Source organism: Nyctereutes procyonoides, unplaced genomic scaffold, assembly GCF_905146905.1.
Source record: "Nyctereutes procyonoides isolate TBG_1078 unplaced genomic scaffold, NYPRO_anot_genome, whole genome shotgun sequence".
NCBI classification, from domain to species: Eukaryota; Metazoa; Chordata; class Mammalia; order Carnivora; family Canidae; genus Nyctereutes; species Nyctereutes procyonoides.
The window spans coordinates 20,320,742-20,346,710 of NW_026575041.1; the positions used below are offsets into that span (position 1 = coordinate 20,320,742).

At 47.6% G+C, this 25,969-nt stretch overlaps 1 protein-coding gene across 1 annotated transcript in view; it reads right to left on the reverse strand.

The window, feature by feature from the left end:
- Positions 1-5,632: 5,632 nt before the first annotated feature.
- The window catches only part of VSTM5 (V-set and transmembrane domain containing 5), a 32,274-nt gene continuing 11,937 nt past the window's right edge, over positions 5,633-25,969 (reverse strand). The window contains exons 2-4 of the mRNA XM_055320317.1: positions 8,107-8,433; positions 7,874-8,014; positions 5,633-7,745 (exon numbers count right to left, since the gene is read on the reverse strand). Coding sequence (XP_055176292.1) covers positions 7,702-7,745; positions 7,874-8,014; positions 8,107-8,433 — 512 coding nt within the window. The 3' untranslated portion in view covers positions 5,633-7,701. The remainder of the gene's footprint in view (positions 7,746-7,873; positions 8,015-8,106; positions 8,434-25,969) is intronic.

Consider the following 25,969-nt stretch of genomic DNA (forward strand, 5'->3'; position numbering starts at 1 on the left):
ACATGATCTTCAGGTCTTCCTATCCCCATTATTTTGAATCACTGGGTAGTGAATAAGCCATCACCTAGTATGGAAACAGGTAAAGGTGGCAGAGCGATAGGAAATGGCAGCTCAGCCACTGTGCCAACAGCTCCTGTGCCTTGTATTGATTTGCATTTTCCTGTCTAATGTTGCAACCCCAAAAGACCTGGTGTTGGAAAGATGTGCTGCAAAACCTGGGAGGCCAATTGGAGAAAACTAATTAGGCCCTCACCCAGTGTTCACAGGCTGGCGAGAGCTGTGTTCAGATGTTGGCTCTCCCTCTGCTTAGCTGTATCTGTTTGGCAAGGCTATCCTCTCTGAACCTGTTACCCTCTGTGTACGATGACAACAAGGAGGCCCATGCTCAGCTCTGGTGGTTCAGAGGTCTCAGTCTGTTTATGGTAATGGGGGTGAAATTCTAAAGTGCTGTACAGATAGGAAACATCAAGTGACTGTTTTCTAAAAGTCAAGCCTTTTAGATTTCAGTAAGTGGTTAAGACGCCAGCTTTATTTTTGTTTATCAGTAGGAGAAAGCATTTTAGAATGTCCTGCATTGTTCAGATTTACAGATTATAAAGACAGCTCATCTGTGGCCATGAAGATTTTCATTTTCTCCAACTCATTTTGAAAGCCATGCTCTGTGGCTGATCTCTTTCTACACCTTTGTTCTCTTGCACTCCCTACTCTAGTTCCTTGCTGCCTTATGTACTTGGGGCCAAAGGCTCTTTGACTTTCATGTCGGGATGGGAACAGACATAATAGTTCACCCCTGAAAAACCCTGTGTCCAAAATAGCAAGCACCATGACACGAGTGCTGCTCAGACTTTGTCACTGACCAGAGCTCGGTGTTTGTTCTAAAGTTTGCGGTTTCCTAGCTACAAGTCTACTTCTGGAAATTCATCCCGTGGGCATACTTGACAAAGCACAGATTCACAAAGATCGCTGTGTAAGGACTGTTGAGGATCTTATTTTGTAGACGTGAAAAATTGAGACCAATCTGAATATCCAAAAGAGGAGGACTAGATTACTGGTACAGGAGCCCCAAATACCGGCACTCATTTTTACTTGCCTAAAAGTTGAATTCAAAAGGCCAATGGGTTTTTCTCAATATTCTGGCACCCTTGATTAGGAACCAGGAAAACTTCCATATTATATACTGTATTTGTTTCCCTATTTACTGATTATAAAACATCTGTTCTAGAACAGACTATATTTGGCTTGAAATGATGGATGAGAGAGAAGTTTGAGGTAAAAAAGTAGCATATATGGAACAGGGTAGAGCCCAGAAATAAGCTCACACTTGCATGATCAATTAATCTATGACAAAGGCAGCAAGAGTATATGAGGAAAAGACGGTCTTTTCAATAAATTGTCTTTCTTAAAGGATACACAAAATGAACTCAAATGGATTAAAGATATAAATGTGAGACCTGAAACCATAAAACTGAAAACATAGGCCATAATCTCTTGGATGTCAGCCTTAGCAACATTTCTGGATATGTCTCTTCAGGCAATGGAAACAAAAGCAAAAATAAACTATTGGGGCTTCATCAAAATAAAAAGCTGCAAAGCAAAGGAAATGATCAACAAAACAGAAATGCAGCCTGCTGAAGGTATTTGCAAATGATAGAGCCAATAAGGGGTTAATATCCAAAATATATGCAGAATTGATAAATATCCACACCAAAAACAAAACACCTGGCTAAAAAATGGGCAGAGGCTCTGAATAGTCATTTTTCCAAACAAGAAAAACAGATGGACAATAGTCACATGAAAGGATACTCATTACTGATCATGAGGAATGCAAATCAAAACCACAATGAGGTAGCGCCTCATACCAGTCAGAATGGCTAAAATAAAGATAAGAACTAAAGTGTTTGACGAATGTGGAGAAAAAGGAGCCCTCATGCACTGCTGGTGGGAATGCAAACTGGTGCAGCCACTGTGGAAAACATATGGAGGGTCCTCAAAAAATTAAAAACAAACACCATGTGATCCAGTAATTCCCCTGCTTGGATATTTATGAAAAGGAAGTAAAAAGATATGTACCCCGTGTTTACTGCAGCACTCTTTACAGCAGCCAAGGTATGGAGGCAGCCCAAGTGTTCAACCGATGAATGGATAAAGATGTAGTATATATACACAATGGAATATTAGCCATAAAAAAGAATGAGATCTTGGCATTTGTGACAACACAGATGGACCTAGAAGGTATAATGCTAGATGAATTAAGTCAGAGAAAGAGAAATACCATAGGATTTCACTTATATGAATGTGGAATCTAAACTCACAGGAACAAACAGAAACAAACTCTTAAGTACAGAGAACAAACTAGTGGTTGCCAGAGAGGAGGTGGGTCGGGGATGGGTGAAATAGATAAAGGGGATTAAAAGGCACACACTTCAAGTTATAAAGTAAATCACAGAGATTAAAAGTACAGCACAGGGAACACAGTCAATATTGGAGTAACGTTACATGGGGACTATCCTTCCTGGAGTGAGCAGTAATATATAGACTTGTATCAGTGTTGGACACCTGAAACTAACATAGCATTACATGTTGATTATACTTCAACTAAAACAAAAACCAATGCTTTCTGAGGTTAAAAATGTACACTTCTCTTAAAGTCTTGGCTATATTTATTTATGTGATTTAAAAAAAGATTAAGGGCAGCCCAGGTGGCTCAGCGGTTTAGCGCTGCCTTCAGCTCAGGCCATGATCCTGGGGACCCGGGATCGAGTCCCACATCGGGCTCCCTGCTTCTCCCTGTGTCTCTGTCTCAATAAATAAATAAAAATCTTTTTAAAAACTGTACAATACATTCATTTGATTAGTAAAATATTCTTGCAAACCATGAGAGGCCTAAAGGAAAAGAGCATTTTAGGGCCAGAGCCACCTGCAGAGTCACCAATCTGTTGCATCAAAGGAATTCAACCTACCTGTGTATCTGCTTCATAAGGTCAAATCTACACCTAAACCTTTATTTTTTTTTTAAGATTTTATTTATTCATGAGAGACACAGAGAGAATGAGAGGCAGAGACACAGGCAGAGGGAGAAGCAGGCTCCATGCAGGGAGTCCGATGTGGGTCTTGATCCTGGGTCTCCTGGGCTGAAGGCAGGCACTAAACCACTGAGCCACCCAGGGATCCCCTACACCTAAACCTTTAGATTTTACATGAACAATGTGCTTTCCCCCTCCCCTAAACGGCCTCTGATAAGCTTTACAATAAAACCCAGCAACAGGGATCCCTGGGTGGCGCAGCGGTTTGGCGCCTGCCTTTGGCCCAGAGCGTGATCCTGGAGACCCGGGATCGAATCCCACGTCGGGCTCCCGGTACATGGAGCCTGCTTTCTCTCTCTCTCTCTCTCTCTCTCTCTCTCTCTCTCTCTCTCTCTGACTATCATAAATAAATAAAAATTTTAAAAAATTATAAAAAAAAAAACCCACCAACATGGAACACCTGGGTGGCTTAGTGGTTGAGTGTCTGCCTTCTGATCAGGTCGTGATCCCAGGGTCCTGGAATCAAGTCCCGCATCAGGCTTCTTGCGTTTCAGAGGGAGCCTGTTTCTCCCTCTGCCTGTGTCTCTGTCTCTCATGAATAAATAAGTAAAATCTTTAGAAAATAAATAAAATAAACCCCACCAATATTATAAAACATTGACTCTGAAGTCCTGAAAGAGGGAAGGATTGCAAGGAACAGAGCTGAATGCAGTTAACAAGACGAAGCTACCCTGGTCAAAGGAATAAGTCTGCCCTTAAAGAGAGATTGCTGTCAAAGAAAGATGTATTGTTGTACATGTCATTTGGATGAAAAGTAATTTTTCATTGAATGACTAATTTATCCATGTTAGGGATTGCACTGTGCAGGCAGTAAGAATGAAGTTTCAGAAAGGAGGGAGAACTTTACTTTTGACTTTATGTACAGACTCCAGTATCATTTTTTTTTAAGATTTTATTTATTTATTCTGGAGACACACACAGAGAGAGAGAGAGAGAGAGAGGCAGAGACACAGGCAGAGGGAGAAGCAGGCTCCATGCAGGGAGCCCAATGTGGGACTCGATCCCAGGTCTCCAGGATTACTCCATGGGCCGAAGGCAAGTGCCAAACCGCTGAGCCACCTGGGCTGCCCTCATTTTATTTTTTTAAAATAAGATTTATTCATTTGAAAGAAGGAAAGAAAAAGAAAAGAAAGAAAGAAAGAAAGAAAGAAAGAAAGAAAGAAAGAAAGAAAAGAAAGAAAGAAAGTGAAAGAGAAAGAAAGAAAGAAAGAAGAAAGAAAGAAAGAAGAAAGAAAAAGAAGAAAGAAAGAAAGAAAGAAAGAAAGAAAGAAAGAAAGAAAGAAAGAAAGAAGAAAGAAAGAAAGAAAGAAAGAAAGAAAGAAAGAAAGAAAGAAAGAAAGAAAGAAAGAAAGAAAGAGGGGGGACAGAGGGACAAGCAAACTCATGATGAGCACAGAGCCTGATATCATGACCTGAGCCCAAATCAAGAAAGGGTCTGACACTTCGCCAAAGGAGCCACTCAGGTGTCGCAATATCAATTTTAAAGAAAGATCTCTCAGGACACCTGAGCAGCTCTGTGGATTAAGCCTCTGCCTTCAGGTCATGATCCCAGGGTCCTGGGATAGAGCCCCGTGTGGGGCTCCCTGCTCAGTGGGGAGCCTGCTTCTCCCTCTGCCTTTCCCCCTGCTTGTGCTCTTGCTCTCTCGCAAATGAATAAGTTCTTATAAAAAAAAATAAAAAAAGCATTTCTCCCCTCTGCAATGAAACCAAGCCAAAACACCCACCCAAGTTTTAAAGGAAGGGCAGTGGAAGTCAAGCACAGAGCATGTCGCCAGGGCTGGAAAGGTGCCACCGCCAAGGGAAGCTGTGTTGTGGACAGATGGGCCACCAGTAGCTACAGGGCTGCCCCTGCTCCCTAGACCCGAGGTGCCTCCTTGTGTCCCCACCAGTGGCCCAAGACACCTGGGCTGGGATATGAAACCAATGACAGGAGAGGGCTCCCCCTCCCCCAGGCCCCGCGGTCTCCCAGCAGGCTTCTGCTCAGGGCTGGTCTCCGCACTCCCGCCCTGGCCACACACCCATCACCTGGTTATCCTGAGGGCGCCTGGAGTGAGCCCACGAGGGGTATGCCCCCCCCCCATGGCCTTCCTCCCTCCTTCCCTACCCAGGACACCGTGAAATGAGAAAGGACAGTAAATACCTTTTTGATTTCTTAGACTGCAATCTGAGAGGACGTTCTGTCCTGCACCTTACACACTGTTGAACGAGGGGGAACAACGGGCGCATCTTTATTTCAGCCCTTCCCAGAAGCAGAAAGGACCCAATTGAATTACGATTAATATTCTGGAAGCAAAAATTTCGAAATCGTCTTCCGGGAAGACACAGGGCTGAATAATGGGCTGATTAGTGGTCGTTTTTCAGGATTGCAGAAGAATGTTTATAGTTAGAATCAATATTATTATTCCCTTGTCATTTAAAAAATGTGCCAGACACACGGCGGTGGCTGAGGGTTTTGCTTCTGCCCACAGCTGATGGAAACCTCACCCAGGGCCCCCAGGGCCTGCCGGGACTGGGCTCACACACAAAGGACCAGGGCTTTATTTCCAGGCTTTATTTCATTCTTTAATTTTGTTCACAGCTTAAAACATAACTTATAGCTTAACATTTCCAGTGGTCAACCTCTAGAATTTGGTATTTTCTTTTTTGAAAAACAACAACAACAAAATAATCCTTCAGGCTCAGGAATCAAATACTTCCCAAGACAATGTTCAGAATGGAGGAGCTTTAAAAGTGCAAAAGAAAGAAATGGAAAGCTGGGGGAGCAACTTTTCATGAGTTTTGGGGGGCAGTTTATTTTACATTTGGGTTTGTCAATGGAAGCCTCTCACTGGGTATGCTTTTCCATTTCCTTTTCTTTTTCAAGATTTTATTTTTAAGTAAGCTCTACACCCAACATGGGGCTGGAACTAAGAATCCTGAGATCAAGAGTCACATCTCTACCTCCTGAGCCAGCCAGGTGCCCCTCCATTTCTCCTTTTATTCTGAAGATAACCACACCTGACTTCTGACAAGCTGAGAAGTTCTGGAAAGCAGGAAGTGTGACAGAGGACACAGAGATGCCAGCAGCTGCCCAAATCCAAACCGGTTTCCCACTGATGGGCCTTCTGTGTGAAAGAGGAGAAAAAAACTAATCAGATTATCCTTGACTCTCTTTTTGTTTTGCTACTCCCACCCCACTTCTTCACGGCACTGGGGACTGGTACAAGAAACCTGTCCCAGCCCAGAGCCTGAAAGGACCCAGGTGTGCCTGAGAGTGAGAACCTTCTGTGGCAGGTGCTCAAGCTACAAATCAGTTGTGTGGACCAACTGCTCTCTTGCCTTTTGAATCGAGTAGTGCCTTTAGAGTCCTTCTGGAAGATCGAAGAGCTCCTGTCTGACTACTCCAAAAGATCTCTTCTGGTAACCGTGAATTTAGAGAACGGCTTCTTACCCAACTTCTCCATGCAAATTCTTACTTGCCACATGGGAAGTGAAACAGATGTAGACATTGAAGACTTAAGGAAAAGAGAAGGGAATGTTCTAGCTCTCCTTCACATCCACATGGGTGAATTTGCAGGTGACACAGCTCCTGACCTCAGCCTTCACTGTAACCAGGATGGTACTTCTGCTCTGTAGCTAACAGTGTTACAGAGAGAAAAGATAATGGAATATAAATTCATGCTACTTTAGAGCTTGCCAAATGCAAGGCGGGATGGAGACATTTTCAAGTAAACACAGTGGCCAACAAGCTGAGGATGAGAGCCAAGGCCAGTTGTGATCCAGTCCCTCATTTCACCTGGAGCCCCAAGACCCCAGAGCATTTTATCGGTGGGGAGCACTCAGTAGAGTGCTTACTGCTTTCCAGATCCTTGAAGAATCCTCATGCTTTCCTCCAGTTGTTCGGTGGGCCGTCTGGACACTGTGGGCTGCACGGATACCCTGCCCCTGAGGTAGGTGAGTGCCAAGCGTTCCTCAGCCCACTCGGGAGAGCGCGAGGGCCCGACTAGACACAAAGTGTTGGTGACTGAGGAGCATCGGTCTGAAGCCCCAGCTCATTTGCCAGTCATACCACCCCGTGCAGGCTCCCTCTCACACAGGCACCATGACCCGGCTGGGTGGGAAGCCATCTGGACCCCCGTCTCTGCCCACTGAGGACAAGAACATCTGTTTTTCTCACACCAGCCTAAGTTGGGGCTGCAGAAGAGAGAAATCCAATGAATGTTGGAAAGGTTATTTTCTCCCTATTCCTGCTTCTAGGGCCCACTCCTCGGGAACAGGTGAAGCTCCTTCTCCCTAAGGCGTCAGCCCAGGACCTGGGCCGCTCGGACCACCTCACCAGGGCCTGGCAGCCTCCCGGGCTCTCCCTCTGGGGGGGCAGGCACGTCCTCTAGCTTCTCACAGTAGCTCCCACAGCAGAGCGGACAAGAGCACGGGCGGCCAGGCCGGGCTGGCTGCGCACTCGGCGGGGACGTGCGGCCCGGGCCACCCTGGCGTGGGTGCCCAGCAAGCAGCCAGGCCGGCGCCAGGCCCTCCACGCGGGGGGCAGGAGGCTCGGAGGGTGCACGGGACGCCTTGGCTCCTTTGGCTGCAAAATGCTATTTTCCCTGTGAGGTAGGAACGTAAGTGGGCGCAGCCGTGGCTAACACTCGACGTCCTGTAGCTCGATTTCCTCCGTTGCGCTCTCTGCAAAGCAAATACAAGTGGCTCAGCCGCGGATGGGCCGCACGTGGTTTCTGGGGGGGACAAGGATGCCCCGCGCCCCCTGCGGCCGTGAGCGTGAGGCCGGCTTATCACGGGGCCCAGAGAGTTACCTTTGAGTTTGTGGCGTCTCTTCCGCTGGAACTTATATGCGCACTTATTACAGACCCACATGAGGCTGATGAGCAGCGCGGCCACGGCGGCCAGAAAGGCCAGGAAGACGGCAACGAAGTGCAGGTCTTCATAGAGGATCTCTGCGGGCGGGAAGGGGAAGGTCGGGCCCTTCTTGGCATGGGGTGTCTCTCCCACAGCCTGGCCATGCCGAGGGTGCCCGGCCCCGTCTTACCCGACACGTGCAGCACGATGGTGCCCAACTGGCTGCCCCCCAGGCGCTCTGTCACCGTGATGACGTAGTAGCCAGAATCTCTCACGCTCACGCTGAAGAGCTGGATGGAACCGTTGTCGAAGGTGCAAAGCCTGTCCTGGTGGCTCCGGGAGATGTTGGCCTGAGTCCCCGGCCGCCACTCCACGAGCTTCTGGGCTCCCCAGCTGGATGTGTACTTCCACTCGATGGTGGGGACCCCATGGCAGGAGTAGTCCACCGACAGCAGGATGTCTTCCTCCACCGTGGCATTGATGGCGGCCTGGGGGATGTACAGGGACACACCCTGACCTGCGGGATGGAGTCCAGACGTGGGGCAACGTACAGATGAGCTGACAGGGCAGTGGACTTCCGGGATGTGTTAATTAATTTAGCAAATATTTGCTGAGCGCCTCTTATGGGCCAGCCTGTCTTCTAGGTTCTGGTGCCGAGGCCACAGTGGTGAATGTTATAGACTGGATGTCTGCATCCCGTGGCCCTGAACTTCCTAAGTTGAAGCCCCAACGTCTAGGGTGACTGTCTTTGAAGATGCAGCCTCCAAAGAGGAAGTCGAGGGTCAATGGGATCATAAGGGTGGGGCCCTGCTCCAATAGGATTAGTGTCTCTTTAAGAAGAGGCACCGGAGAGATCTCTTTCTCTCTCTCTCATTTCTCCACAGGGATACAAGAGGGAATTGAGAGAAAGTACTCTGAGAGGTTGTGGTGAGAAGGTGGCTGATCTACAAGCCAGGAAGAGAGCTCTCACCAGAAATCGAACTGTGCTAGAACTTTGATCTAGCACTTTCCGGCCTCTGGAACTGCAGGAAAGTAAACTTCTGGTGCCTCAGCCCCACGGGCTGTGGGATTTTGCTATGGTCTAAGACCATGAACAAGACACGAGGTTCTTGTATCCTGGATGAACGGGAGGCTCCCTGGAGCTCCATCCTATGAGGGAGACAATCAAGGGTGCACTAGACCAGCAAGATCATTTCAGATCGTGCCAAGTGCTTGGAAGACAATACAACGGGACACCAGTGACCGGTGAGGGTGGAGATGGCACACAGCCTTATAACGGGCAGGGAGGACCTCGTGCAGAAAATGACACTTGAACGGAGACCCGGGGGACGGGCAGGCGGCTGTGGAGACTGCAGGAGGGAGTGAGCACAAAGGCTGCGAGGTGAGGCCGAGCGCTGGGCTCCTTGAGGGACAGAAAGAAGGCCAGCATGCTGGAAGGCGTGAGCCCTGGGGAGAGACGGGGTGAGGCTGGACAGCTGGCAGGACACAGGCCGCGACGTGAGGGTTAGGGGCAGGGTTTCACTCAAGGCAGCTGGGAGCCACGGAGGACTTAAGCGGGAGGAGGACTCTCCATTAGGCTTGAGAATGTCTGCTGTGGAGAACGTTCTCGGGCTGAGGGGACGAGAGCAGAAGCAGGAAGGGCCATGAGGTGGCGAGGTGGCTGAGACAGGGGAAGCTGTGTATTTGGAAGCAGGGAGGACAAAACATGCTGACGACCTAGATGTGGGCGTGAGTGAGGCCGAGGCACCAAGCAGAGCTTTCTCTGCGAGTGTGCAGATGTGCAGTAGTGCCCGCCGTTGACCAAGGTTATGTATATATGCTGTTGTGCACGTATTAAGCAAACAACACGCATAAGCCCCATGCCAACCACTTGACATGCATTGTCCCACTAAGGTCCCACACACAACCTACTGCAGTTCCATCAAGCATAGAGCAAGTCTTGTTGTCAACAGGACTAACTAGCTTGTCAAAGTTCATTCTGCAAGGCAAACAGCCACACAAGGGCTGCTCACTCCAAAGCTCACATATTTGACCTCTAGGGTTCATGTCAGTAGTCAGTGGTTGGCAGTGGAGAGCACAGAACGTGACAAGTGCCCCCACACCCAGAGAGAACTGGTCAGAGCTGGCTGGACCCTAGATAATGAGCAGGGCAGGGCCTACACTTGGAGCCCATCCCCTGGTTTCCACGTCCACTTCCGGTTCGGCCCCCTCAATCTTTGAGTGCCCAGTTGCCCCGAGCCCCTGCTGTGTGGCTCCGGGTAGCCACACCTGTTACTTCCTCGCTGTCCTCTCCTATCCCATCCCCAGCACAGTCCATCAGTATTCTTCTAAGGCTCTTGTCTAGGTGACTGGAAATAATCTGATAAACGTCATGCTGAAAAACTGGGAGGTAATAATGGTTTTCAAGAGTTACAACTGCCGGGATCCCTGGGTGGCGCAGCGGTTTGGCGCCTGCCTTTGGCCCAGGGCGCGATCCTGGAGACCCGGGATCGAATCCCACATCGGGCTCCCGGTGCATGGAGCCTGCTTCTCCCTCTGCCTGTGTCTCTGCCTCTCTCTCTCTCTCTGTGACTATCATAAATGAATAAAAAAAATAAATAAAAAAAAACTTCATAAAAAAAAAAAAGAGTTACAACTGCCAAGTAACAGAAATACAGTTTTTCCCCAACACTGTATTTTAAAACATGTTAAATTCAGAGAGAAGTTGAAAGGCAAGTACCATTAACATGTACCCTCTCCTTAATTCACTAGTTGGGACCATTTTGCCATATTTGCATTCTCTCTCTCAGAAAACAGAAGTCAAATTCTAGATCAGTCCGCAGAGGGCAGGAGGTATATATTTTCTTCATCTTTGTGTCCCCTAACACAATTCCTCACATGTAGTGATTGGTTAAGTGTTTGTTGAGTGAATAAAAAAGTGAGTGACAAAATATTTATAACAAGAAGGGTGAGCTTTCCTGATAGAAACATTGTGCTAATTTTTCAGAGCCCTTCAGCAACGTCTAAAAAGTAACACACATATAGGAAAAGAGGACTATAATTTAGCCCAGACTTTATGTGCCGGTTACTATAATATATACTTATTGTACTTACCAATCCTTCCCTAATGTTTTACATAAGTCAGCAACATGCCCATGTAGCAAGGAAATGGAAAAGATGGGACTTAAATGCAGCTGATTCAAAGCCCTGTGTTTTTCCCTAAAGACACCAGCAAAAAAATTAGAAATAATAAATGAATTCAGTAAAGTTGCAGAATATATGGTATATAGAACTGTTGTATTTCTACATACTATAATGAGGTAGCACAAACAGAAGTTCAGAAAATATTCCATTTACAATTGCACTAAAAAGAATAAAATACCTAGGAATAAACTTAATCAGGGAGTTAAAAGACCCCAATGAAGAAATCAAAGAGGAAATAAAAAAATACATACACACAAATAAAAACACGAGCCAAAATCTGGGACACAGCCAAAGCAGTTCTAAGTGGGGAGTTTATACCAATATAGGCCTACCTCAAGAAACAAGAAAAATCTCAAACAATCTAACCATACATATAAAGTTAGAAAAAGAAGAACAAAGCCCAAAGCTCGGAGAAGGAAGAAAATAAGATTAAAGCAGAAATAGAAACTGGAAAAAAAAAAAAGAAACAATAAATGAAACCAAGAGCTGTTACTTGGAAAAGATAAACCAAACTGATAACCCTTTGGCTAGACTCATTAAGAAAAAAAAAAAAAAGAGAGAGAGAGAGAAAGGAAAAATACAGCAAAACCAAAAACAAAACAAAACAAACCCCCCCCCAAAAAAAAACAACAAAATAAAAAAAATAAGGAGGAAGGACTCAAATCAGAAATGAAGTAGCAATAACAACTAACACCACAGAAATACAAAGAATTATAAGAGAATAATAAATATGAAAACTTATATGCCAACAAATTGGACAGCATAGAAGAAATGGATAAATTCCTAGAAACATATACAGTCTTTCACAAGTGAATCAGGAAGAAATGGAAAATTTCTATTACTGATCAATTACTAGTAAAAAAATTTAAATGGTAATCAAAAAACTCCCAACAAATAAAAGTCCAGGACCAGATGACTTCACAGGTGAACTCTAGGACATTTTTTTTTTCCTAGTTTTCCTTCCTCTTCTATTTTTGGAATAATTTGAGAAGAATAGGTATTATGTCTTCCTTAAAGGAGTCCTAAAGGGGCGCCTGGGTGGTGCATTTGTTAAACATCTGCCTTTGGCTTAAGTCATAATCCCAGGGTCCTGAGGTCAAGCTCCACATCTGGGCCCCCGACTCAGTGGGGTGTCTGCTTCTTCCTATCAAAATGCCAATAGCATTTTTCATAGAACTAGAACAATTAATTCTAAAACTCACATGGAACTACAAAAGACCCTGAATAGCTAAAGCACTCTAGAAAGAGGAGCAAAGTAGAAGGTATCACAATCTCAGATTTCAAGATATACTACAAAAGTAATTAAAACAGCATGATATTGACACAAAAAGACACAGATCAATGGAACAATACAAGGACCAGAAATAAACCCACATTATATGGTCAATTAACCAATGACAAATGAGGCAACATTATACAATGGGGAAAAGACAGTCTCTTCAATAAATGGTGTTGGGAAAAATGGACAATCACATGCAAAAGAATGAAACCGGACCTCTTTCTCACACACAAAATGTAACTGAAATGGGGCAGCCCGGGTAGCTCAGCGGTTTAGCACCGCCTTCAGCCCAGGGCCTGATCCTGGAGACCCGGGATCGAGTCCCACGTCAGGCTCCTGCATGGAGCCTGCTTCTCCCTCTGCCTGTGTCCCTGTGTCTCTGCCTCTCTCTCTCTCTCTCTCTGTGTGTCATGAATAAATAAATAAATAAAATCTTAAAAAAAAAAAGTAACTGAAATGGATTAAAGACCTGTGAGACCTGAAACCATAAAACTCCTAAAACAGAGGCAATAATCTCTTTGACATTTACCTTAGCAACATTTTTCTAGATATGTCTCCTCAGACACGGGAAACAAAAGCAAAAATAAAGAATCAAGAGTACACCAAAATACAAAGGAAACCATTAACAAGACAAAAAGGCAACCTATCGAAAATATTTGCAAATGGTACAGCCAATAAGAGGTTAATATCCAAAATACATAAAAAAAACTATAGAACACAACACCAAAACATCTTAAAAATGGGTGGCAGATGATCCGAATAGCCATTTTTCCCAAGAAGACATCCAGATGCCCAACAGACACATGAAAAGATGCTCAACATCACTCATCATCAGGAAATATCACCTCACACCTGTCAGGGTGGCTAAAATCAAAAAGTTAATAAGTGTCAGTGAGAATGTGGAGAAAAAGGAACCCTCATGCACTGTTGGTGGGAATGTGAGTGAGTGCTACCATTGTGGAAAACAGTATGGAGGTTCCTCAAGAAAAGACAAACAAAACTGAAAACAGAACTACCATATGATCCAGTAATTCCATTGCTGGGTATTCACCTAAAGAAAACAAAAACACTAACTTGAAAAGATATATTCACTGGTGTGTTTACTGCAGCATTATTTATAACAGCCAAGATATGGAAGCAGCCCACGTGTTCTAAAATGAATGGATAGGGATCCCTGGGTGGCGCAGCGGTTTGGCGCCTGCCTTTGGCCCAGGGCGCGGTCCTGGAGACCCGGGATCGAGTCCCACGTCGGGCTCCCGGTGCATGGAGCCTGCTTCTCCCTCTGCCTGTGTCTCTGCCTCTCTCTCTCTCTCTCTCTCTCTCTCTTTCTCTCTGTGACTATCATAAATAAATAAAAAAATCAAAAAAAAAAGTTTAAAATGAATGGATAAAGAAGATGCAAGGTACACACACACACACACACACACACAGGAATATTACTCTTAAAAAAGAATGAGATTTTGCCATTTGCAAAAATATGGATGGATCTAGAGAGTATGATGCTAAGTGAAATAAGTCAGAAACTCAAAACCATGTGATCTCACCTCTGTGAAATTTGAAAAACAAAACGAACAAACAAAAAGCAGAAACAAACACATAAATTCAGAGAAGAAATTGCCGGTTGCCAGAGGGGTAGGGGTAGGGCAATGGGCCAAATGGGTGGAGGGGAGTGGGAGGTGCAGACCTGTAATTGTGGAGTAAGTCATGAGATGAACGGTGCGGCACAGGGCGTATAGTCAATGATACTGCAATAGTGTTGTACGGGGACAGAGCCACGCTTGTGGTGAGCACAGATGGCATAACAACGACCTGTTGAATCACTTTCGAGCTGTGTACTTGAAACTAAGGTAATATTGGTTTTTCTCATGATAGTATAACTGACATACATAAAAACAGAAAAAAACTTTTTCCACTTCACTTTGTGACTATCGTCTATTTGTCTGTTTTTGGATTTCTCTGACCCCAAATATGAGCAGTTAGAATAGTAATTACTCTCAGATTGGAAGAACCACATTTTGAACTCATGACAAATCTGGATCACAACATATGTGTATTTCTTGTACACTCTGTGTTAAACATGTTGGTCCAGGTTACCACCAGGCTAGTTTCCTGAACTACCAGCCCTTCCAATACCTTTAGGGACCTGCATTTTAAGCCTTTCAGGTTAAACTCTGGCCCAAGAAATAGCAAAACTGAAAAGCAAATAAACAAAAGTAACAAGCCCCAGTTTCTGAGGTGCTGATATACCTGGAAACTGGCCAATTAGTCAGGGTTGGTTTTTTTTGTTTTCTCTTGACTATAAAAACCTCCTCCTAATCAGAGCCACCTGGGTGGCTCAGTCAGTTAAGCGTCTGACTTTTGGTTCAGTTCAAGAGTCATGATCCCAGGATCCTGGGATTGAACCCCACAGTCAGGCTCTCTGCTCAGCAGGGAGTCTGCTTCTCCCTCTCCCTCTGACCCCACCCCCTTGCTCTCACGCTCTCAAATAAATCAATCTAAGAAAAAATAAATTTTTAAAGAAGCCTTTTAATAATCAGACAAACTAACCAGGCATTTAACTAGATTTTTAGAACAGAGAGTTCCTTCTATCACATGGAATTAGTAATAAATTGTCTATAATAAAGATGGAAAATTAACAGTTCCAAGAACTTAAAGGCAAACTGCTTGTCACCTATTTAAGAAGTTGAATTAATGAGTAACCACCTCTGTACTTCATGCTAAAATCATTCAGAACAATTCTAGAGAAAGCTAGTCGCTACCCCAATACTCAGACCTGGCTCAAAGGTTCTATCCAAGAAGGTTGGTTCAATAAACGGGATTTTACTTATAAAATGAATACAGGCAGCCATTAACAAGAATGAGTTTTGGGGGACCTGGGGGGCTCATTCGGTGAAGTGTCTGCCTTTGACTCAGGTCATGATCCCAGGGTCCTGGGATCGAGTTCCTTGTCAGGCTCCCTGCTCGGTGGGGAGCCTGCTTCTCCTTCTCCTTCTCCCTCTGCCCCTTCCCCTGCTTATGCACTCTGTCAAAGAAATAAGTAAAATATATATTTTTTAAAAATGTCATTCCGGGAGGCAGGGAGGTATGGTGGAGGCACCTGGTGTGAGCAGGATCCACATGGTTCGACCCCAGGGCCTCCTCGCTGTGAGACGTGGAGAAGTATCATCACCTTCCAGAACCGAGGACTGGAAAGCCTCTGGAGGAAGGCTGCGAGGCTGAGGTGACAGGACCGGTGTGAGGCCTAGCAGCGTACAGGCCTTAGGCCCCCACACCTGCCTTCCTGGGCTCAGGTCTGTGTCACTGGCCTTGGGGTGACCAACTGTCCTCGGGTGCCAAGGTCTGAGTGTTTGCCCAGGACTAGGGAGTTTTGGTGCTTAAAGCAAACCAGGACAGCTGGCACCCAGACATTCAGAGCAATGCTAAAGAGCAAACAGAAACCTCTAAGGTATACAAGAGCAATTTCTGAGGTTCCCAGGGGTGGGGTGCAGAGGCAGAGTGGAGGGAGGACCAAAGCTACTCCTCCCTTACCCCTCTGGCTTCCTAGCTCACCTTCATGGTCAGCGATCCCACCACACCCTCACGGTCACTGAATGCCACCCCCACCTGCCATCGCTTGCTCTGAGGCAGGGCCCTGGCTCACGGGTGCGGGCCTGGGAAAGAGTATCATGATTATGCCCAATAAAAAAAAAAAACTAAAAAAAATAAAAAATAAAAAAATAAAAATAAAAAATAAAAAATAAAAAAAAAACTTTTATTTATTCATGAAACACACAGAGAAGGCAGAGACACAGGCAGAGGGAGAAGCAGGCTCCTTGCAGGGACCCTGATGCGGGACTCGATCCCAAGACCCCGGGACCACGCCTGAGCCCAAGGAAGACGCTCCACTGCTGAGCTACCCAGGCACCCCTGTTATGCCCATTTTACAGAGGGGCAATGGCAAGTTCCCTGAGGTTAGAGATGTTTGCAACATCAAAGTGGCTGAGCCAAGAATGAAGTCCTGTGGCCTCTCCATTGTCTGGGTGATGAGCCAGGAAGTCTGCAGGAGCTGGGGAGGGGAGGGAAAAGATATTCATGGAAACGGAGGCTTGAAGAATATAATTTTAAAAGCGTGGAAAAGAGAGGAAGAGCAATCCGGGCTGGGAGAAGGGTGAGCCCACCCCGTGAGGCACGAGGGATCCCCAGCTCTCAGCCCAGCTGAGTAAGAAGCCAGGATATAGGCGGAGGAATCTGTGACAGGCCAGAGGTTCTGTGAGGAAGCGAGCCAGGAAGTGATGTATGAACGAGTTAGGGACAGACGGGGCTAGGCAGGGAAAGGCCCAAGGCCAGGCTCCCAGCAATCTATGGGCTCCCATAAACCCCAAGGACATCAAAAGGCCCCAGAGTCAGGCTCCTACTAACCCCAAGAAAACGGAGTTAAGACGGTAAAAACAAAGAATAAACCTGGCTCCAAAATGTTAGGGAGTGTCCCTCTTTTATTTTATTTTATTTATCTATTTATCTATTTATCTATCTATCTATCTATTCATTCATTCATTCATTCATTCATTTATTTATTTATTTATTTTGGTGTCCCTCTTTTAATGGCTACTAAGTAATCACAGAAATCCCAGCTGTAGGAAATGTGGGGAGGAGACAGTAACCTGAGAGAAGGCAACACCTGGTTAGGGCTCGGGATATTTACAAAAACACATCTTGTTTGTTATTAGGAGAGTTGCAAGTCCTCCCAGTTTGTTCTGAGTATCCACTCTTTTATTGATAAGAAATTCACCGAGTTCCCTGGTCGGTTGCCTACGAAGGAGGGACCCTGCAGGCCCTCCGGGGCCACCCTGCCGGACCCCCCTCGCTTCTGCGGCTTTCCTGTTTCTCTGCCCGATAAACGTCTATCGCCTTGCCCACTCTCTGTTGTCCGTGAGATTCATTCTTCGACCCCGTGACACAAGAACCAAGCTCTCCCGTAGCAGGAGGACCGGGGGTGGCCCTCAAACAGCGGCACAGCATGATCGGAACTGGGCTTCCCGAGGGCAATCTGGCCTCAGATTTATCGTTTACACACATCCCTTGCCCTGCCCGATCACCACGATCACCACATCACCACGGACGCCTGTCCCACGCCCCTTCAGCCCCAGGACAGCCGGTGGAGCGCTGGGGAAGGCCCGAGGCACCGGCCGGCAGCCCCGGGGCAGGGCCGGGCAGCAGGACGAGCACGCGCCTAGGAGGCCTGCCCAGAACTCCCGTCCCATCACGCAGCTCAGAAACCCGGGAGCCCAGCACAGTGCCTGACACTTTGTGGGTGCTCACGATATACTGGTATAATGGACAAGTAGACACGGTGGCCTGCTTGTCTAACTGCTGCCCCTTTGCGGGGCTGGGGGAGGGGGTGGAATCAGAAACAGGGGGATCTGTGTTGAGCTGACAGAGATGCTGGTGAGACCCCTTTCCCAGCCCCAAATCTGCTGAGGGTAAAAAAAAACCACTCAAAGGAGAAACGGTAGTTTTAAGCTGCAACTAAAATATCCGCACCTCTCTCTCAACTTCTGTCATTCTTGAAACAAGCAAGCCTGGAATTTTGGAAACAGGTTTCCTTGTGGGAGGTCAGCTGAGCAACTTCAAACATCGGGGCTTTGGGGCTGAGATGCCATGAACAGTGTTTCCGACAGACATCTGTGCACAGTTTACAGGTTCTCCATCCCTCCTGTTAGCTTAGGAGTAAATTCCCCCTCTCGGTGCCTGCTTACTTGGTGACCAACACTCAGCTCGTCTGGCCCCCACCCCATCCCCACCCCCACCCTGGCACCATGCTGCTCCCTGGTGATCTTGCTGCATGATGGCCATGGGGAGTCACCCAGATGTCAGCCAAACCCAAACAACATGGATAGAGCAGACTTAGGCGGAGGCTGGCAGGCTCCTCCCCGTCATCAGGTTCCTGTAGTGGCACCTCAACCACAGGAGGATACACAGATCACTCCAGAATAGCAACAGCCACCATTTCAGTTGGTAACCAACCACCTGTTGGGTGCTGTCATATGCAGTTATCACAGCCCAGTGAAACCCAGGCTGGGAAAGCTGAACGCCTGAGCCACTATCAGCTGGGAAAGATGAAGAAGTTTGATAACGTCATGTCATCAGAAGTATGCAGAAGTCACACTCCCACATTACCGTGCGGTTGTAAATGGGTGTAACTTTCTTGGAGGGCATTACGGTAGAATCTATAATAATTATTAGCACATATGCACCTTGATCCAGAAATGCCACTTTTATGAACTGATCCTACAAGTGATAAGGGCACACAGAGGTAGGTTTTTCATGGACGCACAGCGTGGACCATAGCAGCAACAAAGGACTGGAGACATCCTATGTGCTCACTGGTAAGGGACCAGTAAAGGAAAACAGGCTCTTCCACTACTCTCCATACTTCTGACACCAACCACCTGGTGCACACCCCACTCTGGAGAGTGCCCCCACCTCGGACACCAACCACAAGTCCACACCTCCTGTACTTCTGACCACCTGGCCATAAATCAGCTGTTTCCACCACCCCCTCCTCAGGTTCAATAATTTGCTGGAATGGCTCACAGAATTTAGGGAAGCACTTGACTCACTACTACCCGTTTATGATAAAGGATACAAGTCAAGAACGGGACATGGAAGAGATGCACAGGCAGGTATATGGGACTGGGTGTGGAGCCCCCATGCTCTCTCTGGGTGACCCCCACCCTCCTAGCACCTTGATGTGTTCACCAACCTGGAAGCTCTCCAAACTTCCTCAGTTAGGGTTTGGGGGCAGGTTCCTTACTTGGGAAGAATTGATGACATCATTGGCCGTTGGTGATGGACTCAATCCCTAGCCTCTCTCCTCTCCCCAGAGGCTGAGGGTGGGGAGGGAGGTTAGGGCTGAAAGTTCCAACGCCCTAATCCCACCTTTGTTTCCTCCCTCAGCCAGCCTTCCTTTTCCAAGAGTCACCTCGTTAGCAGACTTAGCACTCTGGAGATTCCAAAGGTCTTAGGAAGTTGTGCATTAGGAACCAGGGGATAAGACCACATATTCTAACAGGAGATGCTCCTATCATTCTTGTCACCCAGGAAATGACTAGGACTTCAGGAGCTCTGTGTCAGGAGCCAGGCAGAAGGGACCAAATACAGATTTCTCACTGTCGCAACTGGCTAAACAAATTATCAATATTCACATTCTCATACTACAGACATTTAAAAAATGAGATACATCTATATGCACAGATATTAGGTCATCTCAAAAATAACATGAAATGAAAAAGCACAAGGAAGAACAGTATGTAGGGAATACTCGCATTTAAGTAACTCTATGTGCATAGACACCCACACCGGCTCATCCATATACAGCACAGAAAATCTCCGGGAGGATACTGCAAAAGCCAGGGCTGTGGGGATCTCTAGAGAAGGACTGGACGTCTGTTTGGAAGAAAGCTTTACATTTCACTTTCTACCCTTTTGAACAGTTGGGACTATCTTAGCAAGTTTGTGAATTGCTAAAAATAAATAAATAAAAGCAGCATGGTCCTAAAAATAAATAAGATGCATGCCAAGGTTGGGTCTGAGCAACAGATTTTTTGCATTTGAAAATGCACGTGTGCGCAATTAACAAAGTGCTTCACAAGCACTGTCTCCACCGGGGAGGCCGGCAGGAGACCTGAGTTAAAGAACTATGTTTTGGGGGATCCCTGGGTGGCTCAGCGGTTTAGCGCCTGCCTTTGGCCCAGGGCGTGATCCTGTAGTCCCGGGATCAAGTCCCACGTCGGGCTCCCTGCATGGAACCTGCTTCTTTCTCTGCCTCTCTCTCTCTCTGTGTCTCATGAATAACTAAATAAAAATATTTTTAAAAATGGCTTCTCTTTTAAAAAAACAAACAAACTATGTTTTTTGCTTCACTTGCTTATTTGATCTTTACTTTAGGGCAAGGACACAGAGGCCCCGAGGAAGAATGCCGAGCCCGAGGTCTCACCAAGTAAAAAATGAGAGCTCTGGCTAGAACCCAATGTGTTTTCAGTGCCCCCACAACTGCCTCTAATAAAATAAAACACGGAGTATAGAGGTGGAGTATTATACCTCTTATGTTTCCCAAAATAGCAAAAGGCTCAGTGCTGGTAGAGACTTAGGAGACCCATGTCATTAGAACCAACAGTCCCCTTACTGGGCTTGCCAGAATGGGAGCTGCTAGCCACATGCTACTTTTTTTTTTTTAAGATTTTGAGAGGGCAGCCCAGGTGGCGCAGCGGTTTAGCGCCGCCTTCAGCCCAGGGTGTGATCCTGAAGACCCAGGATCGAGTCCCACGTTGGGCTCCCTGCATGGAGCCTGCTTCTCCCACTGCCTGTGTCTCTTTCTCTTTCTGTGTCTCTCATGAATATATAAATAAAATCTTAAAAGAAAAAAAAAGAATTAGAGAGAGTGAGAGTGCATGCTTGTGAGCCAGAGAACTTGAGCAGAGGGAGAGGGAGAAGCAGGCCCCTCGCTGAGCAGGGAGCCTGAGTCCAGTCCCAGCTCCATCCCAGGACCCTGGGATCATGACCTGAGCTGAAGGCAGCCGCCTACCGGGTTGAGCCGCCCAGGCGCCCCTCCCCTACTCTAGTCTTTCTTCTTCATTCCTCATGCACATTGGCAACTCTATCATGGGGTCATCACTGTAAGTACCTCCAGCAGCCCCCACCCCCTGGACAACCCATCCAGCATGTTTGCCTACCAGAACGTTCTCCCTCGGCCTCCAGTGGAGCAGCCTGCTCTCGTTGGTGTTTGCTGTTCCATGGCTCCCGCTGGCCTCCTCAGTCTCTCCCCTCCACCTCCCTCCAGTCTTCCCTACCCCAAGTCCTCACTTCCCTCTGAGCCAGCCTGGCTCCTGCGGCCTGGCATGTTCCGCACACTCTTGCCAGCTCCTTAAGCTCCATCGGCCTCTGTGCTTTCATATCTGCCTAGACCAGGGCCAACAACGCTCTGCTTCCCCTCTGCTCAAATGTGAGCAGTCCACACCGCGGGCAGACGTCCCTCTACAGCAGCAAAGCACACGGGTTCATGCACGTGGCCTCCAGGGGGGCTTCCCCTTCCATCCTATCTCCCCACGCTTCTTCCTGTCCACGGACTCCCTTTTGCACGGTTCCTCCGACCAAGTCCCTCCAAATTCCTCTTCCTGCTCCCGGTGTCCCTCGTGGCTCCTCTGACCATGGGGTGGAAGCCCCGCAGGCTAACAGGAGCTCTGCCTTCCTCAGATGCTGGGAAGACACCCCTGCCTGCCGGAGCAGAGGGGGGCAGAGGGGGGCAGGTGCGGCCGGGGACAGCCACCGCACTCACACTCCGAGAACCCAGAGACCAGGGTGCCCTGTGGGCGGTGCCACACCCCGGCTGGCTCACTCTGAAAGGCCTTGACCTCTGGCCTGCCATTTCCTCATCTGTAATTAGGGACCATCCCTGCTCAGCTGTCAATAATCCAATAATAATAATAATAATAAACCAACCAAAAATCCATGTGGGTGTGAGAACTTGACAGGAGGAGCAGTTTCCAAGGGTGCAGGAGGACCTCCCTTCCCTGACTTCTTGCCCAGACAAAGGCCCTAAGAACTCAATCCAGTCTCCTTTCACTCAACAAGCACTTAGGGAGGGATGCGGAGGGACTGACATTTGCAGAGCACCAGCTGGGGTCAGTGGCCTTGTGTGGAAGGCCGTTACTAATTCGGTGCCTAAGGCACTCCCTGCCATCTTTCTCAGAGTCCCCAAAGAGAAGGCCTCTCGGCTGCCTCCCCGGCCACCGCTGACTGGACCTAGGTGGGAAACTTGGCCTCATCCACCTATTCCCACCATGGCTGAGAATCCTGATTGAATCCTGACATCCTCAACTGACCATCAGATCATCTGGGGAAGCTTTTAAAAATCCTAGCCGGGCTAATGAATTCAGAATCTTTAGGGGGGGGTGGGGTGGGTGGTGGGGGTAGGAGTGGGGAGGACCCAGGCCTCTGTGGATTTTATAAAAAAGATTTTATTTATTCATTCATGAGAGATATACGCAGAAAGAGGCAGAGGGAGAAGCAGGCTCCTCCCCCGATGTGGGACTTGATCCCAGGACCCCAGGATCACGACCTGAGCCAAAGGCAGATGCTCAACCACTGAGCCACCCAGGCATCCCACTTCTATGGATTTTTTAAAATCCCTGGGATGCAGCCAAGCTCGGTGACTCCTGAGTGAATCCGCAGTAAGGAGTTAACAGCTGAAACTCCTAACCCTTCAAAGGGACACTTACTAAAGCCTAAAGCCAAAGCAGTGAAGGGCTGACAGGTGAGACAGGAATGTCTGCGACAGCCCTTTCGGTGAGCTATTTGGGGGAATTGAATTTTTTCTGGCATCTCTCAAACTGTATTATTTCTAGCGATGCTCTGGGGTTAGGGAGCAGTTCCACTTGCTCTTCTTCCCCAGTGCAATACTCATTTTCAGCATCAGAATCACTGCAGGGCCTGTTTAAATACAGTTGCTGAGCCCCCTCCCGTTCCTCATTCAGTAGGTAAGGGGTGAGGCCGCAGAGTTGGCATTTCTAACATGTGGCTAGGTAATGCTGCTGCTGGTCCTAGGACCACATGGTTAAAGCTTTGACAGTTATGATACTGCAAGCTTGGCCAGCCCGGGTGGCTCAGCGGTTTAGCGCTGCCTTCAGCCAAGGGCATGATCCTGGAGACCCGGGATTGAGTCCCACGTCGGGCTCCCTGCATGGAGCCTGCTTCTCCCTCTGCCTCTCTCTCTCCTCTCTGTGTATTCTCATGAGTAAATAAGTAAAATCTTTAAAAAAAAAAAAAGATTCTGCAAGCTTTTGGGGCCCGGGGGGTACTAAGGACGCTGCTAGCATTCCTGCAGGCCAGTCCTTCCTCTTCTCCAACAACGCCAACACCACGTATACCACGCAGGGGACCTGCCTCTGCTGCAGAACGTGTTATCTTGGAGAAAGGAAGATGTGGGAGACCGGATCATGGCCAGAATGACATCTAGTGGGTAAAGACTGAGAGGACACAGGTTCTGGTAAACAGAATTGAGGCTGTGAGGGTATAATGGATGCATTCTTGGCCTCTCGAGTCAAAATTTAGGTTGGCCAGTAATCCGAGGTAAATTCCTTAGTTATGGTACTTCTGTCATTCTTAGTTATGGTACTTATGAAATAAACATACTATGATAGTGCTGTGCTCAGTTCCTGCAGCAGAATGAAGTGAGACAGTACATGTAAGGAGCTTGGCACCGCTTCTAATGCTTGGTGATCACTCAATACATACTAGGTATTATTATTATTTTTTAAAGATTTTATTTAGTTATTCATGAGAGACACACAGAGAGACAGAGGCAGAGACACAGGCAGAGGGAAAAGCAGGCTCCATGTAGAGAGCCCGATGAGGGACTTGATCCCGAGACTCTAGGACTGCGCCCCACGCCGAAGGCAGGCACTAAACCACTGAGCCACCCAGGGATCCCCGATACTAGCTATTATTAGTGAAAATTCCTGGAAGATCCACTGAGCTGCTCACTGAGGTAGTGAAGCTCCCCATCACCAGGGGTGTGTAAGCAGAAGCTGGAGTTGGGCCAGGGATTGAAGCAGGATTGAACCCGGGTTAGGGTTAGGGTACGGGTTAGGGTTAGGGTACGGGTTAGAGTACGGGTCTATTTGAGACTAGAGGCTGGAGTGTTGGTGGAGGAGCCTGGTCCTTCCCAAATCACATAGCAGGTATAGACCGGAATGAGCATCTGTAAATCTGTGATTTCCTTGCGAAAGTATGTGAAGAGACTGGATGACCTGAAACTCCTCCTTGTGGAATTCCTTCTGGAATCTTTCTACCATAAGCAAGAGTCATCCTTGCTGGAAAGCTGAGCTCTTCTGAATGGCCATGGGCTGCATTTCTACTCAGATGCCAGGGAAGCCAGGCACAGAGGAGGCGGCTGGCTGGTCCTGCACAGGCTGGGGGTGGGGCACCGCCGGGGCTGCCGTCTGCACAGCGGGGCTGCACGGCTTATGGTTGGGCCTGGGCCAGTGCCCAGCCTGGGAAACTGGAAAGTACAGTTCTCAGGTTCCTCTGCAGTAAATGTAGGAGGACTCAGTAGGAGGACTGAGGAAGAAATGAGGTGCGGTGTCATCCCAATAGTCCCCTGGGACGAGTTTATAGGGCGTCTGAAGACCCCTGGAAGAGGGGCATAGAGCAATCAAAGGATTCAGGCACACTCATGACTGGGTACCACGGCCAGGGCACGAAGCTGCTCCTTCAGAGAGACTAAGGGCCAATTCTTCATCCTGCAGATTTTAGTTTAAACATCACTTCTTCCAGGAAGCCTTCCCTAATCGCTCAACTCCAGGCTGGAGGTCCCAGCTCTGTGTTCCCAGGACTCCTTGTTCCTAGTCACACACTTACCCCAGTTCCTTGTATTTCCTCTCGGTTAGTGGCTCATCCTCCTAGATCAGCTCTCAGCTCTGACCCCAGGGGTGGATCCATGGTCACTGTTGAACCCTCTGAACCTCAGTTTCTTTACCCGTATAATGGGGACTAATAGCACCTGGATGACGGTGAATGGAAAGCAGCCGTTGCAGTACCAGGCACAAAGCACGTGCTCCATAAACAGCCACACACTGTTGTCTTGTAACTGTTATTAACAATTACAAAACTCAGGAGAGGCTGGCTTTTTCCTCTTCAGCTCCCGGCCTGCCTCGCGTTCATTCTAGAGGAGCGACTGCCCATCTCCCCGCTGGAAGCGGCCGGCAAGCGCACGGCCCGAGCTCAGGTCTGTATCGCCGGCGCCCAGCAGCGTGTATGATATGACAGATATCAGGCTGCGGCTGTCAAACCTGACATAAAAGAATAAGCTCTGGCTCAGGAACCCCTGAAATCCCATCCCAAAGTACACAGAAGGCGTGGTTGATGGTAACAGGAAAGAGCAGGTCTGCTGTTTTGCTTCTGGGCATTGGCTTCCAAAAGGAATGTGATCCACTCCCCTGGTGAGCCTGGGGCAGGGATATTATATGAGTAGAGAAAGGTAAATCGTTAGAGGAGCCTCAGAGGAGGTTCTCTAGTCACTGCGTGGTGCCGAGGGACCCACATCTCCCTCCTGATTCTGTGGCATTAGTGTAAGGGTCTATCAGAAGAACGATTCCAGCACCTTCCACTAAGATCCAAAGCCTTCCCAAGCTCTATCCCTTTACGTGCTACAGAACTTGTAAGATTACATAGGAAGAAATTGGCAAGTGTTGGAAAAGCTGGTTTAACTAAAGAATGGTCGCCCTGCTGCTGGCACAAAGGGAAAAAGATGGCAGTGCTGTGTCTGTGTTTATTATTTCCTGTTACTCAGAACTTTCTCCCTCCTGGCTCACCTGGCTACCTCCTATTTGGCCTTCCAGAATTGCTCTTCAAGAAGCATCTTTCCAACTCCAACCAAGCTAAGTAAATCCCTTTCTGTGCCCCAGGGCACCTAACAGCAAATCATCAGGTTAGGATCTGACATCCCCCTGAGCCATGCCATCCCCTATTGCTGAGTATCCTTAGTTCCTGGCACAGTGCCTCTCACATAGTAGGTACTCAGGAACTATTATTGAGCAAACCGAACTCCCAAGCC